The sequence below is a fragment of the Stegastes partitus genome, unplaced genomic scaffold, assembly GCF_000690725.1.
Source record: "Stegastes partitus isolate 25-593 unplaced genomic scaffold, Stegastes_partitus-1.0.2 Scaffold2, whole genome shotgun sequence".
Lineage (NCBI taxonomy): Eukaryota > Metazoa > Chordata > Actinopteri > Pomacentridae > Stegastes > Stegastes partitus.
Window position 1 is genome coordinate 1 of NW_007577733.1, and position 18,676 is coordinate 18,676.

Sequence of the window (18,676 nt, forward strand, 5' to 3'; positions counted from 1 at the left end):
AATTATATCACTGTTCTTGTACTGAGCAAAGACCATTGATTTAGGACACTATATATTGTTACACTATTTTGAAAGTTTAACGGAGCATGTGTGGCGTTACAGTGTTTTTCCCCACACTGACCATTTCACTACTGAGTCTAACTTCCAGAAAACACAAAACAAACTGAGTCATTCACTAGTCCAAAACTTTGAAATTTTATGCAGAAATATCCTCCTGTGCGATCGAGTGACTTTTATTTTTGTTAGTGTGACATTGCCCATATACAGTATAACCCATCCCTGACCAGCCCACCACCACCACAAACATGCTCATAGACAGATGGCGTACTACATACAGTATATCTCTGACTCATCAAGAGGACTCACATGAGTGTGAGCGTGGACTACTAATCCTGAAGCTCAGGAAGCTGTCAGAATGAGGCGAAATGGGCTCTCTGCAAGGCCACTCTTTGATGCTGGATCAGTACTTTTTCATAGGAGTGCTGTATGCGTCTATCACTGAGCCGTCACCAGCAGTTTCATAACATTCATCTCTGCAGACATGCCATATTGGCAGGCAAAAGTATTACTCTTGCTCTCCCCCACCTGCTCAATTCTGCAAGCACACCACACTGACACATGTAGTCGCAAACACCAACCAAACCTCTAATGACGGGGCTTATACTGGACTGTATGGGGCAATCTGTCAGAGTAGGAGTGATTCTACTCAGAAGAGCTCTATGGCCATGTTTTCCTCTCATTATATAATCTGCAAGGTCAGACTCATATGTTTGAGTACATCCCAGGTCCTGAAAACACATAAAAATCTGAGTAAAGATTATACTTAATCATAATGGAGTTCCATTCAAAAAAATATCCAGTCATAGTTCAGTAGACCCCCCTTATGTGGGGCACTTTGGGTCTGCGATGAGATAAAGATTTAGCCACTCCACACAACTTAATTTCTATATGAATAAATAAAACAAGATGGCCAGTTGCCCCCAGAGGCAGATTCATAGCTTCCTTACATTATGTGCATTCTGATAAATGAATTGCTCCAGCAGGGCTGAAGCAGTATTCTTTTGCATTTGAGTAATTGCCAACATTAGTGAAAATTGTTTCCTCCTGTGCTCTTTTATGGGTCATACCTTCTTTATACTAATGGAATTAGACCCTGACATAAGTTTGAATATATTACCAATAATGTACTAAATTTATTTGAACATACATGCTGTTTCACATTTAACCACACTTTAAAGGCATTAAGTTATACTGTGTCATACAGTGAAATAGCTACTAATATAACAAATACTTTGTAATACTCCAAAGTGATAAATATAGTGAGACAAAAAATGAAAGCAGCTTTTTTTCTTTGCAGTTTCACATTTATTGCATTGTCATTGCTTTAGTTATCTGGCAATCAATGTGTTGATCACAAAAGGCTATAATATTTGCCCAAAACTATCATATCACACCATAAAGCCTCTGGTTAAAAGGTAAAAGAACAAAAAAAAGAGGTAGGAGGAAGAAAAAAGAGAAATTGAGAAAGTGACAAACAATGAGCTCAGAAGGATGAAAGAGCATGAATAAAAATGCAAGCTCATTCTGCGTTTCAAAGAAAACCTCAAGTTCAACTCGGCTTACTTTCTCTGCTGCCTGCAAGGTGACTTACAACCAAAATAAAACTATTCTTTCTTGAGATGGAGCCACACTGAACCGAAGGCATCCCAGAAGACAATGTGCTAGATTCCGCTCCTTGTAAAACCACATTAAGGCCAGGCTATTTCTGAAACACAAACCTCAGGCTACAGACCTGTTTCTGTGCTTAATTCTGATTCTAATTCCGTGAGTATGCTATTCGTCAGGCCGTGATGAATGTGCTCCACCTTCTTGATGTATATCAGCCATGACTTGAGTAAATTTTGCAAATTGCACCTCATATATGAAAGTGTGCTTCATTTTTCTGCACATGACACGTCTTCAGTTGATTAAACATGTCCTTGAACCCCATTTGAACATGAGGCAGGTAGTGTTTGTGAGTCAGGGTGTCACTGATGATGCTTTGTCACATTAAGCCTCCTCCTCTGTCCCATAAAAACATCTACACTTGAACACAAGCACTGTGTGGTCGTTGCACCTCGCTGGCTTTACAATACATACGATAAACACTGCCCACACAGACAGCGCATCTCCCATTCTGCCGCCGTAAACCCTAAACATGTCCTGTCATTGGTAAAGGGCTTTAAATAGATGAGCAACTAACCGAAGCAAGATACACCCAACTCCCCACCTCCACCTTCTTTATTTGTACCCATTTCTCCCCACTATGAGATTTATTCCTGTCAGAGGGGCAAGGACATCTATTGCCGTCTGCTGAAGGTCCAGTGTGGCAACACTGGCGCCTATAGATCACCAACTATCATGAACCTGGGTGACAGCTCACTCTGAGTGGCTCGTCTGATAGAGAGTGAGGTCCCAGGCCTTGCTGCACCATCCATCATGCTTCCTTCAGTACCAATATGTGCTCTTCATCAAGGCCGGGGCAAGGATGAAAGCTGTAAAAGATGGTGCCCAACCCCCCCTTTCTCCAGTCATCGTCCTCGTGGCCCCGCTGTCGCTCATTTTTATTACTTCCGATGAGTCGACAATTAGCTGGCTCATTAATAACCGCTGGATGGAATTGGACATTTGTTCAAGTTTTAGAGAGTCTGTTCTCCCGGGGCTTCCACACACATTTTCTACCTCAGCTGTGATCCCAGTTAGGAATACTTAAACAGGAGCAGACAGGACAGTTTGGATGATACCAAGGAAGCAGCTGCAGAATGTGTTAATGCCAGCAAGCAGTTTGCAGTTTGACTCCTTGCCAACTAACCCGTGGATGTGTTTCAGTGTGCCTTATCGCCTGCGGTGATGAAACAAACCCTTCATTCTTTTTAAGTTTGGAGAAAAAAAAAGAAAAAAAAAAAGAAACCAAACAGGAAAAAGGTTTAGTGGGACAGTTTGGATTATTCATTTATTTATTTAGGTTATTTTATGTGCAGTTTAAGAGCAGCAGAGTGTCTTAGCTCCGCTGAATTTCACCAAATCAAATACAGTAGCAGCACCTCTGTGCCTCGGGAGCAGAGAATGGGGTCATATTCCTGGAAGGAAACTTCCATCGTCTCTGTCATTCCAAAGCACCATTAAAGTTTCAGTGCTGCTGTGGTTTCCTTGGCAAGGGATTGCGATGGATATTATGTGTTGGGTTTTTAGGACCTTGTACTGGTCTGGAGGGTGTTAATGCAGCAGGTTACTGAATCCAGGAGCCCGAACGAGGCACCAAGATACCGATGAGTCCTGTAGGAGAAAAGGCATGTGGTGATTAATTGCACCGGGTGTGTGCGTTGGTGTGTATGTGTTTTATGGGGTAAACACATGAGGGAGCATTGCATCACACAAGCCTACTGGATAGTAAACCAGCTCTTGTTGGCATATTAGCATTCAGGTTTCACTTTGTCGTCAGGGCTTATGACCCAATTTACTGGCCCTGCTAAAGCACTGTGGAGGTTATGGAGTGCAAAAAGTTCAGCTTTTTTTTTTATCAGAAAAACATGGTTTCCACCTCATCTCTCTCATCTAAAGTTCTCTATTGCAAGTTTAGGTGTTTAAGATTCAGGTCTGGATACTACAGAATCATGAAATACATACCGACCTCCGGGCAGCAACCTGCCACACTGAAAATTTCAAGTTTTGCAGAGGATTCAAATCGTGCAGTGAGGCAGCCCTGCTCGTTTTTTCAGTGGATTATACATTTTAATAACAGTGCTCATCTCCCTGCATGCAAATGTTTCACCAAAACAATTCCACTCATCACTAGTGCATCCTTCATTTAGCCCCACCCAAGATGACGGTGATTAGTTTAAAGGAATATGAACAAGCCCAAGAGTTTTTTGTTTTTTTTTAACCTATGACAAAATGTGGTGCAGCCAGACCACGACGGTTAAGAAACAGATAAAATAGTTGTGGAATTTCAGCACTTTTTGGGCAGCAATCATATTTTTCCCTTTTCATGTTTTTCCAAGACAGCTTAGTGTAATGTTACAATCACGGTGAATGTGTTGGATTTGTGAATACAGAGCAGAAGTTTACTGACATTTTCTGCCCACACAAGTCCGACTTATACTCAGTAGATCAATATAGTCAAACTATTCCAGGATTCATTCATACAAATATAGCAGTGTGAAGAGAAAAAACAATCTCACATTTGGTGATATCAGTCTTTAAAGCAGCACCGGCTGTCCTAAGTACACTTTTCTATAGGTAGTACTTGGGAGGCACATTGTTCTTCAGCAGCTTGAAGAACCTGCCAAAGATCTTGTATTTAATCTATCTCAGCGTCTCAGTGTCTTGTGTCTCCACACCGACTCTCTAATACTGCAACCCTGTCTCACAAAAATCACCTTCCTATTTAACTAAACTGCATTTTCGTTTTTGTTTTGAAAGAACACATTTTGTCCTCCAAAAGTAGGACTATGATGCAATACAAAACACAGCCTGAAAGCCTTCGACAGGAGGAGGAGCCGTAAGTCTGAAGACACGTGGACCAGAATCTTATGTATGATACATCACAAACAAATGTTATGCAGGAGAAAATATGTTTGTCTTACAATGTAATTGAGAGTGCTGTTTAATTGTATAGGAACATAGTTTTTAGTAGACAGAACTTAATGTTGAGATCGGGGCTCTGTGGGGGTAAAAATATCTGTTGTTGGACCCATAGGCTGCAAAATAAATTTGAGACTGATCAGATGGATGGTGTTGTCTGATAAGAACCTAAACACCTAAAGACTGTAAAATCATGCTTACATATGGGACATCGAGTGGACTGAGCTCATGTTTAACCCTCTGAACCCCATTCATTTGCTCCTGTCACTGTTCCACTCACTGTATGTTATTTTTTACTGCAACATAGAGTCCTGTCTCTAAAAGTAGAAAGAGCTCAGAAATGTGCAGTTTGACACAACTGTAATGTCATAAAAATTTTTATATTTTTTTTTAAATTATTGTTATTTGCTGGCATCAACTGGAATCAACATTGTTTCCAAGTTTACGAAAGCGTTACCAATACTGGAAAAAAGTAATCTATGTACTACAGATATTTCACTGCGTACATTTTTATTTTGTTTTCCTGTTTGTCTTGTCTCTGCTCTGTGTAATCACAGCCTGCAGTTCAACGTCTCAGTTTTTGTCATGTGACTGTTGTCACAGCTGAGCGACTCGAGGCTTCACAGATCTACAGAGAAGTGTAAAGTTCTTCTTCTTTTTTCTTACAAAATCTGTTCAAAACAAATGCTTTATTTTTGTCAGATTCTTAAATGAGTCATATAAAGTGATTTTAATTAAGCTTCACGATTTTAAGCTTATTTTTTAGCTTTTCTTTAACATGTCACACACATCATGTTCACAGAAATGTGACAGTTCTTTCTGTTTTTATGGTGCAATTTTGACTATTTTTGTTGAAGACAACCTGCAGGCAGGTCTTGGGCTTGAGTGGGTTGATGTTGCCCTTAATCACTGTGCCCATAATTTCCTTTAAGACTAGAATAAAAGAATAAAACTTTATTGATCCCTTCAGTACAAAACCTCAGGGAAATTGCTAATATATATATAAGATGAGGGGATACTTTATTTCTAAATAGCACATTTCACTGTCAAACTTTATCGATACATTCGTGTGTGTTCACAGTGTTCGGTAACTCCTAAATCTACATTAAAAAACAATATTAACTGGATCCCTGTGACGCTTACACGTTTGCTTTTTTTGACCAGTGTACGGTTTTGTTTGTGTTTTCGTCACAAAGGCAGAGTATGTGTGCTTCTTGATCTTATTTTTGTGAAGAAAACACCGGGTCCTCTGTGTAAAAATACAGCATCATTGAAGTGTCTGGTAGGTGTCTGTGTATGTAGCGTTTTAGTTTATATTTAGTAGTTTAGTGGGTTTTTCCAGGAGCAGAAACTGAGGCAGCACTGTGTTCCATTCATGTTTCAGATCTCTGAATAAGGCTGGCCAAGGTTTACATGCAGTACAAAGACGTGATCTTATCGCAGCATGAGAAGAGTTGATATCAGGTCATCACAAATAACCGTATGCATGGGAAAATAAGTCATGTGTAAATTTTTAATATCATTCATGACGCCATATTTCTGGTGAGCTCAGTCGAACTGAAAATTAAAAATAATTATGTTGGTCACACATGTCATGAATGAAAGGCGGATTAAGCATTGTAGTGGTTTGATAGAGGCTACTGATTAGCAGTCTTCGTTATAGTCATTTTCATTAAGTAATAAATGTGTCAGAGAGAGGCATGGCACTCAAATCCATTAGGAAAAGAAGATACAATTTATTTGGGCTGATTCGCTTGTAGCTAATCCATCAACACAGAGAAAATAGGTCAATGATCGAAGCCAAGCAGGGACTGTGCCCAGAAGAGGACAGATGCAAATGGGTCCAACACACAGACAGAAAGAAACACAAGGATTTTCACAGGATCTCAGAATTCCTACAGACAAATGCAGAGTGATGTTATAGAAGGAGATGCAACTTACAGTAAGCATGGTTTCATGAAAGCAAATCTGGGCCTGTGCATGCCTTTGCATCTGCTTGCCTACTCATACAGTAAACTGGGTGGACATGTGGTGAACAGAAGAGTCACAGTCACCACCTGACCTAAGTTTCAGAGATGCTGACCTGGTATGTTTAGTAGAAAACTGCACGTCTGCCTTGCACAACTTTATACTCCTCTAGCAGCCCTACCATCACCTCATTGAAGCGCAGCATCTCCTGGTTCAGTGCCTGCTAAAAGTCTGCCATAACACTGATTTTGGACAAATGTTCTTGTTTCCCTTTATGTTTTCTTTGTGTTATTTTAACACTTTCCCTTTTCAGCGACCAAGGATGTATTTAAAGGAGCCCCCACTGTTTATCATTTGGTTATCTTTAATTTGAGTTGTTTTGTGATCTTAGTGTTCTTGATCTGAGCCTGTCTTTTTATTTCTTATTCTCTTTGGTCTCTCTCTCTCTCTCTCTCTCTCTCTCTCTCTCAGTATGTGCTATAGTACTGGTATTTAAAGCTGTTGCTGTTGCCAATGTTTGATGTGTTTTTATTTGCCTGTGTTTCTGCCTGGTGTGTTTTTTGCTGTTGTTGTTTTCTTTTGTTTTCTGTGTGGTGAACCTTCTAACCCCAGTTCATTCTGTTATGGCACCACCGCAGTCCAGGATGACGCTGCCCCAGGTACCCAGGAGTACATTATGTTACGGCAGGACTCCATCCACTCTGCGGATATAAGGAGTAAAGGGTCCCCCTTTCGTGCTAAGTGTCACGAAATCTTCTGCTGCCCGCTGAAGCAAGCTGTCCACAAAGAGAGCGCAGAGCCCGAAGGTTTGTTCACACCCCCTCCTTGTTTTGATTTGCTGATGCTCCTCATCTCCCCTGCCCACTCTCGTCTTGTTTTCCCCTCTCTCTCATATTCTGTGTGAACTGATAGTTCTCCGCCCCTCCGAACTAAGTTCTCTTTCATTCCTGTCCCATTTTTAGAGAGCATCTGGTATGCTTCTGCCCCTTTCCAGCATGTGTGCGTCCGTGCACGAATGCGAGTGTGAGTGCTTGTGTGTGTGTGTGTGTGTGTGAGCATGGTATACGACTGGGGAATGCTTGCTTGCAGAGAACCTGTAGGACGCCTTCTCTCTCTGGGCCTCGTCCAGTGCGCTGTGTTTGTATGAGTGTGTGTGTGTGTGTGTGTGTGTGTGTGTGTCCGCCCGCACACCCCTCATGTTGAACCGAGGAGCATAGCATCTGTAGCTCTTGCCCACCCCCTCCCTACCCCAAACCATTAACTCGGTCATTGCCACCCCGAGGCGCATGCACAGACCAAAACAAAGCGCAAAAAGAAAAGGGGTTATAGATGGCGGCAGCTGCTGCCCTAATGAGTTCAATGACTAGGCAATTTCACTATGTGCTTTCACCTTAACTGGCCTCATAGAACAAAAAAGGCAAAACTCTTATCTTCCTGTCCAGAAGATTATGTATTATATTCATGACTAAAGAGTGATCTACTCAGCTACAGACTGCAAGTCAGCAAACCCCCCCTTCCCGTTCCCTGTGCTTCCTCTGCTTCTGCCTGTGGCTCTCTGGTCTTGGTGGCTGCAGCCTGCCTACTCCTTACCTCCTTCCTTCTCTCCCTACCTGATATTCTTTTTTCCTCCTTTACCCTTCCCCCCCCCCCACCTATGTTTCTTTCTCCTTGCTTTAGTGCTTGCAACAGCATGGAAATATATCTGAATATGTTACTGGCCTTTTTCCAGTTAAAGACATGTAGTGAAATAAGTTTTAAAAAAAAGCATGCTACCCTGCTCTGCCTGGCACTCAGGCTCTTTGACAACCTCATTTATCATCTATTCCTCAATAGAGTGCTAAGATTTTAGATATTGCTTTCCTTTGCAGACTTCCTGATAGGTAAGAGATGAACTCCCTCACTACTGATGTGTTTTCTGCAATGTGTTGGTCTGTCTTCTGCTGTATCTATAAATGGTGCGTGTTTGGTTCAAGTTTTTCTGCACTTGGATGTCAGTTAACCTGTTGATAGTTTTCTCTTCACCCGCTGAAGGAGTCGAGCACATGTACTTACCCTTGCGAGGAAAGGGAGGGAGGGAGACAGATATAAAGAAGTGGTGTACTAGCAGAGGTCTGGCTAGAGAAGTACAGATGTATTATTCAGTTTGTCTGCAGCTCCGGTTGGACGTGACTGAATTTACAAAGGAAGGAGGGGAGACTACAGCTGTTACGTAAGCGGTTCATGAAGACGTCATTAATGCTGATGCGTGATGCAAATGGAAAGTGTATTAAAGCGTGCATGAAGCAGGGAACGCATACACACAACAACGCAGTGCTGTGCATTAATACTGGTGCCAAATGGAATAACAAACACACTGAAAAACTAACACACTTGGTAAGATAGTGATATATTTACATTTAACTCAGAAACGTTGGGAAAAAGCGACACCTTTGCTGATCTGAGTTTGCATGTTTTGAGGATGATTTAAGCAGGAAAGATGGCTTTGTCACTCTGTTACCATGGCAACAACACTCCAACTGCTTTGTGTTGCACTTATTAACGATTTCTACAGATTCGCTACAAAAATAGTTCAATGGAGTTTGTAAGTCACAGTGGCTCCAAGTCAGGAATGGGTTGGCTGCCTGTTTTTCCCCCATAGGGTGAGATTACACCAGTGACAGATTAACGGCAGCTATTATACTAAGTAGTGAAAACAAAAGTGCCTCTGAGAAGCTGGAGTGGATGTGCAGTTGTTGGAATTGTTGACACCTGTTCTGAAAGGTATGAACAGTGAGAACCATTAAGCAGCTTTGACAGAGTCAGCAGCCTCCTGAAATCTCTAATTCTTCTGATCCCAGCGCTGCAGTGAAGGGGCAGATTCAGAGAGCCAGATATTGGTTTCACATGTCCAGAGATACGCTTGACAGAACAACACGTCGGCAGCACATGGATTTAGACTGTAACGCCTCGGAGGATGAGTTCAAATCATGCCGGTTCATCTCTGCTGAGCTGCAGGGAGCATAAAGACACATGTTCACCTCAGGCTGAGCGCCACGGACTCTTCCTCCATCCTCAGGCCCGTGTCTACCTGCTGTCAATCAGACTGTTTGCTTTCTGGCTCAGTCTGTGTCACTACTTCTTGATTCATTTTTCTCCTTATTCTCAAATCATCCTCTCAGTTTCCTCTGCTTATGTTTCTCTCTTTGGCTCTGTTCTGTCTCTCCACAGCAGAAACAAAAGGCAGCGCCTGAGGGGCAGATCTGTGTAAATATCCATCTATAATTCAAACGACTGCAAGACTTTGTGTTTATAGTTCCAGGCTACACAGACAGACAACTATTCTTATAGAGATATAAACACAGAAACATAAGGCTTGAGCAGGATGTGTGATATTTAGGTGAGATATACTCAGCAAGGAATAGGAGTATTTCTACTTGAACTAGGCAGTGCTGTACACTTGTTGGCCTTAAATTTGAACGCTCACTTTTAATTTGAGATATTTTCACCTCCTCTGCGCTGACTTGAAGGCTTTCCTGACAGACACAAGAGGAATTTTGCCTCACACTGGCTGCATTTAGATTACAGGAGTTTTAGAAAGGCTAAACTACTTAGAAATTTGACTACATTGCAGGAATAAAATCGCTCTGTGGAAAAGTATATTTGAAGGTTTATCTGAAGCTAATACGAGGCCTCAGCAGTCTGTCAACTCATCTGGGTATCTCCCAAAGTTGCACTCTCTTCCCTATAAAATGACAAGAACACAACTTTTTTTTTTCTTTCTTGATCTGTAGCAGCCAGATAGAAACACTAAAGGGGCTTTCCACTTATCCTCTTGATTTAATTGGCTGAACATTACATTAACTTCAGATAATGAGGAATTTTGCACAGAACAAGGATGGAGGATTTTGCTTTTGTTTGTTGGAAGCATCCTGTTAAGGGCTGGAATTAACAGAAAGATTCATTACATCAAACTAAATCTATTTAAATATTGATTTGAACCTAAGTAATGTTTTAAAATTTTAGAACACTTCCTTTAAAAGATGACAGCATTGGTTTTTGTTTGACTCTTAATCTGCAAATCACATATATTTCACATTTTTGTACACGATGACCCGTTAGGTTGACTTCCAACCCTTTGGACAGCCTTTGGTTTTGGTTCTTTTCATTGTAGCATGCAAACATTTAAACTTCAGCTAATCATGTCTGTCAATTAGCTTATTTTGCTGTGAACTGAGCTCTGAAACAAAGTAATGAAATCAGTGAAGTGATGTGTCACATACAGACAGAATGAGGTCCAGCACCTGTGTTGCTCAGCATTCAGGCCACTATCTAATCTGTTTCAGCCTTATTGACAAAATAATTCATCTGCTGCCCACTCAGCCAAGAAAATGGAAGTAGAAGTGCAAGAGGAATGAGTAGTAGCACCATTCATTTCCCACATCCAAATGTAAAATGCATGGCCGTGACTCACCGCAAAGTTGACACGGTGCAATTACATTTCAGGAGGATAGTGTTGCTGCTTATAAGAGAGCATCCTGTTGTGGTGTGTCACCAGGTTCTGCACATTATTGCAGTGTTGACAAGACACAAAACATGCAGCCACAGGATGTACTCATACTGCAGTAGCAGCTAGTTTAGTTTTCTTTCTTTCCATGCAGCCTGTCTTTCTGCACGAAAGCAACAACTCTGTTTGTCTAAGTCGATACATAAATAGACTATGCATGAATAAATCATGTGTATGATAATGTGATTTGGTGCCTAGAGAGAGCAGGCTAGCAGGAATGTGTCAATGTCACATCAGCACTGTAAGTTCTGCTGCTCTTACCTGACCACTCAGGTCATCTGTAAGAGCACAAGTGTGCAGTTTGCATTATATAAAAGTTCTGCTTGTGCCTTTACTCTTGTTAAGATGGACAGGGAGTACACCTGAAGTATAAACTTTGATTTGTTTTAGCAGACAACATTAAGCCGAATGCAAATTAAAGCTACAATGAGACAATATCCAATACGAACGATCCCACATGTATGAAGGAGTTTTAGTTTACATTGCAAATTAAGTTTAAAGTGTGACAAAATGTTAAAGAAAAGCAGAGTGCATGTTCAATTGCTGTAATATATATTTATATCTGTAAGCAAAAAGTCGTTAGCAGCTTACTGCATAGCTTAATGCCACATGTACAAACAGAAGCACATATTTCCATTTCATACTTTCTCAGATTTGGACAGAAATGCTGATTCACTGTTAATTTCTGACTCCTCTGGGGCTTAAACTAAAAGCAGAAGCAAACAGCAGGAGTGGGTGTGCATGACAACATTAACAAGAAACTACTCTGGAGACCGACAGAGAAATGAAGCAGAGTCAAGTTGCCTGGCTTATTACATTCCATCATTGTCTATTTAATTAACGCTTCTCCCTTATTTGCCTGCGCACCTCAGGTCCTCTCCTCATGGCAAACTTAGCAACAGCCACACAAAGAGATATAAAGGAGCCAACGATTGGGAGCGTATTGTTCATAAATATAGTGCACTGGTCTGATATGACTGAGTTTACATGTACTGTACAGTACATGTATGTGCACCATGTCATACTACTCATGCTTTAAATCTGCACCGTGACAGCCATGCATGAGAGAAATTAGGCTGAACCTATAGTGTCACATTTCTAAAAAAAATCTCCTGAATTGTCAAATGCTCGCCCTAAATCGCACAGTGCTCTTATAAATATAGTCATGCAGCAAATGATCTCCCTTATCACGATTTTTCCATCATTAGCATATAGCTTGTCAGCTAAGAAGGCTGCAGAGACTAGAAGGAAGAGTGGAAGAGAGCAGAATGCATCAGCACGACGAGGCTTCATTTCAATGGTCCATTTTTATCTTTAACCAGACTCTATTCTATCTTACATTGCTTATTTTAAGGCTACTTTTAATGAATAACACTTGCCAAATGTTAATTCATTATATTACCAAGCTCATATTTATAGCACACCAGGCAATAAAAACATGCCTCCCTGGAACATGCTGTTTTATATTCCACACTGCCACATGCAGCATGTGTATTTCATCCCTCATGTTCACATTAGCAGTTTTCCTGATGTAGATAGTCCCCATTACTCCCACTACCTGACTCAGATATGACAGACCTTCACCCAGCTTGACACTAAAATCCCAGCTTATGCCACTAATGGACTTGCTGCATTGTTTTTATTTGGTAAAGTCCACATTTAACTACAGCCTGGCTCTAAATCTGAGCTAAACAATCGACAGAGAAGTCAGGGTAAAGTAACTGTGACACAAGCAGCATGTAACTTTTCCCCAGAGTAAACAAGCGTTAAGCTATTTAATTGGGGTAATGAGGCACACTGCTGAGTCAGCACAACATTAATGGGAGGCGAGCAAAGTGGCTCCTGACAGCTGCCAGGATGCAGATTACAGGTATACACAAATTACTGTCACTTACAGGGGAGAAGAAGAGGTTTACATGTTGTACATCTACAGTAAATAAATAAATAAAAATACAGCATCCTGTTTTTAAGAAGCATAACATTATATTCTTTCTATTTATACCCTCCTTTGCAGTGACTCCTGTAAGGGAAACGTTTAGCTACTTATGTGTCCTCACCTTGTCTACAACGCCGTCCCCTGCACTCATGCGCTCTCTCCAAATGCTTGTTTTAAAACTTTGTAGAATTAACAGGCTCGATCTCTGTTTCTAAATTTAATATCACATCATTAATAATTTCTTTAACAGCTCATAAATGGAGAATGTTCATGTGTTGCTCATGAGTGGATGGTCAAAATAGACAGTGCACTAAATAACCCAAATTTTGTATTCATGTACCCTAAATTCCATTAAGTCTATCTGAAGGTCATTTTTTGTGAGCAGAAGTATTAGATACTTGTGTGTCACTTTCAGGTGCTGATTCTCACTGATTGAGAACTGATGCTGGAACAGTTGCACATTGTAAAACTTTTTCCATGACTGATGTTTACGGGGAAATAGAAGTAGACACACATATTGGCTTTATGGGAAAATAAACATTTAATGTACGTTTATTTAAAATGGTTTTATGGAAATCTTAGAGGTTTAACTTTCTGGCTTTGATTTACCAATATTTCCCCACCGCTGTCTGGTACCTCACATGACACCAAAAAGTCAAGTCAAAGTCAATAGGCTCCACACTATACTGTGTACTGTATTTGGTCCTCTGCCAACACTGCAGCATGCCACTGCTAGTTATTCAACAGCTTGTTCCTCTCCCCAAGTCATAACACAGACATTCACTGGTAGAGACGAGCCCCTCTTCATTTCTGTGTTCCCTTTTTCCTTTAGTGTTTACTCTTGAGGCTTAAACAAAATTTATGTGTACTGTATGCACTTAATTGTGAGACAAAAAGCAGCAACGAACTGGAAAAATTCAACTATTTGTTTTGCAGGCATTCAATTGGTTTAGAAAATTTTCTACATTCTATTAATGTGTGTTAGAACCAAGAGCTCATTTTAGGTATTTTTGTATACATTAGGAGCAGGAATGCCAAAGATCTGATTGAGGTTGTTTAGATTCTGCATCACTATTGCATTGTGTGTTCAGCAGAACTAAAATGTCCCACTCAGTAAATAAGATACAGAAGCTATAAAAAAAAAAAACAACATGTAAGAATTCGTTTTCAAATATGTCTGTATGTGTGTATGCTAAAAAAAAAAAAAAAAGGATTTATTTCCTCTATCTGCCTCAGAAGTCCATCATTGTCCCCCATTTCTTCACTGCTGTATTCATTAATTACTGACAGTTGAGCTGTTCTGGTTGGACAAGCTGCTCCAGTGATCACAGTAGTTGTTAAAGTCTACAAAAACTGTTAATGTCAGCACCTGATCACACTGGAATCCCTCTACTAACGGACTGAACTCACTTGTTGAGCCCTGACACTAATGACTGTCAAAAGGACATTAATAAGTGCACTGTGACTATTTAACACCTTAAATGCTCCTTTAGAGCTCCTGAGTTGCGGGCAGCACCAGAATTGTCTGACCACCACGTGAGCGAAGCCAGCTTGGCTCTGACACATGCAGACAGTTGGAGGGTCATCTTGGGAGCTGGCAGGGTTATGTAAAACCCTTACATTTTCATCTCAGGGGAAACCAAGTAATGTGCCGCCCTGCCAGCCAAGGCTAATGTTGGCTCGGATTCAAACAGGCACCCAATTTTTCCCATCATGTCGCCTGCCAGCCCCCGAGACGACTTGGCTACTCCAGGGAGCCAGACGAAACCAAGATTAAGGACTAGAAAAGTCGTGCTGTCCTCCACATACAGAGCGTGTACTGTACGGTGATGCTGCCAAATGCTGCAGAAAAGTTGCTAAGCTGACATTCAAGAACATTTAGTCAGGAGTGGGATCAGAATTGAAACACTAGTGTTTAAATGCTGTGCCAGCCAGACATTCTGTCTTTTCCCCTCCCGTCTCCCTTTCTTGGTTGTATTTTTATGTGCTGCACAAGAGAGAGATTTTTGTTTACTTTCTTTTCAATGGTGGTTAAACATCTGGAAAGTGTCCAGGGTATTCCACAGTTGCCTTAGCCAATTTAATGCCGACTCAGTGATGTGTATGCTCTGCAATCTCCTCCCTAACTTTGCAACAGCAGCTATAGAAAAGGAAAACAGCTAAAACAGCCAAGTTATATATTCAGTAATTATGATGACATATATTGGCTGTTTGCATTGGCATTCTGCACTTCTGCTTATGATTCATATGTGATTGTTTGCTTAACCTTTCATAACTCGTTCAAATTTAGGGTTTGCATAAGCATCACAACAAATAATCCTCCCAAAAAATAAAAAAAATTCTATATATATATACATACACATACATACATAAACTGTATGTCAGAAAAGACGTATTTCAAACAGGAAAAGATCGTTCTTCACAGGAAAAAGTCTGGTGCAATAATTAATGTAGAGCAGCCTCCTAAAACAACACAACTCTCAAGGTCATTGTTAATGACTACCTTTAAATAATAAAACTGTAATTTTTCCACTGTCCAAAAAAAAAGACTCTTCCCTTTCTAGTTAGTTGTCCTATTCTCTTCTTCAACTGCCCCCAGCTTGATTTTCTGTTCACCAAGGTGTACAGTGCTTCTCCGTTACCCTCTGCGGGCGTTTGTCAAATGACTCCTGATACGAGTAACTCAATTGGCCTGTATGACGTGCCCTTTACTTCCAACAAGCTCCATCAGAGTGCAGCGCTCCCGTGTCACACACAGCCTCGCTTTTTCCTCATCTTTCTTGCCGCGCAAACAAACACACACCCTCAGTCGGGCGTCTTGCATCAGTATGCTGCGAACCGGAGGCCCGCAAGTCATTATCGCAGACTGAAATCTAATTTTACAGCACGTATACAAGCAATCAAGCGGGACAGGCCGGTGCGCTGGGCTGAATAAACAACAACACAGAGGTGTTGCATCTGTGTGCCGGTGCTGCACCTCAGCTGTAAAGTGCTGCTGATTGGAAGCTCTCACGCAAACACACGCATGCACACAATCAGTCCAGTGAAGGCAGATTTTAAAAATTCCACCACTGAGTAGTCAACTATACACTGTCCAGCTCAAGCACCACCCGTGGACATCTCTGCTAAATGCCTCCCAAAAGCCTCCTCCTGACCTCAGTGCATTCTGCTGTCACCTCACTGACCTGTCAGAGTCTCCTGTTGTCAGTGGCGGCTGGTCAATACAGGGCGCAGGGGGGCCGCCCCACTACTAATGACCAGAAAAAAGTAGTTCTCAAACACAATATTAAACTTGAATTAATTCTAACATAATAATAATAAAATTAATAATGATGTTCATATTCTTTTGCCACGTTAACTATATTTGTATTATTAACAGATTTCATATTAGTCTTTACTGCGTGTTTACTAATTTTACACTTCCTGGATGCGGGGCGCCGGCCACATGAGTGTATATGCAGCTCGAAAAACTTTTCGTGATCATGTGACCTCAGCCCGGGTTCTGATTGGCAACTGCAGAGTTTCTCACGGGGCGCAGCTCGGTGCGTCCTGAACCCTCCCACTTTGGCTGTAAGCCAATTAAATTTTGTCTTGACGTTCCTACAACTGGGCTTTCTGACGCCGTCATGCGGCCGGTCCCGTCGCTCTTCTACTGGATGACAGCTGCTGTCGTGATGGCTTAATGCATTGGCCATGCTGTCAGTGGAGAAAAGAATGCTCACAGAGAAGAGTGACTTCAACCACAAAGTCATAGAGAAGTTTGCTGAGCAGAAAGAGAGAACAGCCTTTTTTTTTTTTGTTCAAATAGCTCCAGACTGCATTTGCGACCTTTATTTTGAGAGTGTGTGAATTGATGAGCATGATGATCATGAAGCTGTATTAGTGTCGCTGTAACCGGCACAGGAAGCTGCTGTGTGGACCACAGTGGTGAAAAGTAGGACTTTTATAACTTCGGTGTACCGCAGTATTTACGCTTAAAAATGAGGTCTTCTCGTGAAAAACTGAGCGTTTTCCCGCTCATAGAAAAGACCGTGTTTAGAACACATGTAACTCGGTTTCATCTCGGACAAATCTGACATGAGAACCCCCTAGTTTATTATTTTTAAAGTTATTTTGGTCGCACACCGGTCAGAGCACACCACAGCCACCAAGCAGCGTCTACCACAGCCTGCTATGTGGGGCGTTTAGGGAGCATCAGTAAATCGTAGTGTCTATTGATAAGAAAATGTTCAGCCAGTCATGCGTTTTACCACTGACCAGGTGGGAGGTGTGACAAAATGAGAAAGTGGGTCGCACTGGTGCTATCAGTGAAAAAGTTAGTCTGGAGCCCTGAACAGTGGTTTTTTTTTTGAGTTTGTACAGATTCTGTAAATATTGATCAAAGTTTGATGAATGGTTTTGAAATTTAGTTCTGATAAGTCTTCATAATGTTAAATTATATTATGATTAGAATATCCTCCATAGGTAGACAGTTTGCATTCCTGTAAATAGTTGTGCCTGATGTTACTCATATTCTGATTTCTGATTTAAAATAAAAGGTCATTTGCATACTGCACCCACCCATCAAAAATTTTCACCAGCCGCCACTGCCTGTTTTCTCAAAACCACATCATATGGCAACAAGCCCCTTAATTGTCAGCACTCAAAACACAGCACACTTGTCTTTTTCCAATTAGAAGAATACCCCGAACAAGCTTATCTGATCTGCATTTTTGACTTTTGTTCAACTGTGTTTGCGTGTGTTTGTCAGGGCCTACGGCCTTATGGCAGCCATTAGTGTTAGCGCGCTAATCCACTGACTGGAGAGATAATTAGACATCGCACATGTCATCAGCCCCTGCCAGCATACATTGACAGCTGTCTCTCCTTTTCTCTCTCACTCAGTCTCCCACAATCCTAGTCAGAACCAAACAAAGCCAAAAGAATCATGAGTTTTAAAGTTTGATGATCCATCAGAATGCTCAAATGTGAACAAAAAACAGCTGCTACATGTTTCCGATGTGTTCTAATAACAGGAGAGCTTCTTTAGTGTGATGATGATTACCACATATGTGCTCTGCTCTGTTGGTGTCTGTGTAGGATGTCACAGGACTCTGATGCATGTTCAGTATGATGTAATGGGTAGCAATCAGGCAGACAGTGAGGCAGTCCTTCAGCGGTACAGATGATGACACGTAAAGCCCCATCACAACAGGCCAGTGTCACGCAGCCTCCCATCTCTAATCTGTGCTCCTGACTGCCAAAGCATTGGTTAATATGTCCTAATCTCCTCATGTTATCTCCTCAATTGCAAACACACACATTGACCCTGGATGATGGTGCGTATCACAGGTCATGCTTAGAGACACTACACTCTGCAGTATAAATCTGACCCAGCAGTACTGAGGCAAACTGAGCAGCACTTGGACCAACTTGTTCTCACTTGTTGAATATGAGTGCATGTTTGTGGCAGCTACTGTTGCTAACTGAGCCCCAGACACAAAATACAGCAGCAGCTGTGCTGCTTGGGGACCATAGCTTTAGTAATATGATCTAGCCTCCAGTCATTTGCACTGATCCTTCAATCGGTAGCAAAGGGTTCAGTGCAATCATTCAATCATTTTAAA

The 18,676-nt window shown here is 41.4% G+C and overlaps 1 protein-coding gene across 1 annotated transcript in view; it reads left to right on the forward strand.

The window, feature by feature from the left end:
- The first annotated feature begins 7,234 nt into the window (after nucleotides 1–7,234).
- The window catches only part of fgf13a (fibroblast growth factor 13a), a 57,525-nt gene continuing 46,083 nt past the window's right edge, over nucleotides 7,235–18,676 (forward strand). The window contains exon 1 of the mRNA XM_008306884.1: nucleotides 7,235–7,397. Coding sequence (XP_008305106.1) covers nucleotides 7,268–7,397 — 130 coding nt within the window. The 5' untranslated portion in view covers nucleotides 7,235–7,267. The remainder of the gene's footprint in view (nucleotides 7,398–18,676) is intronic.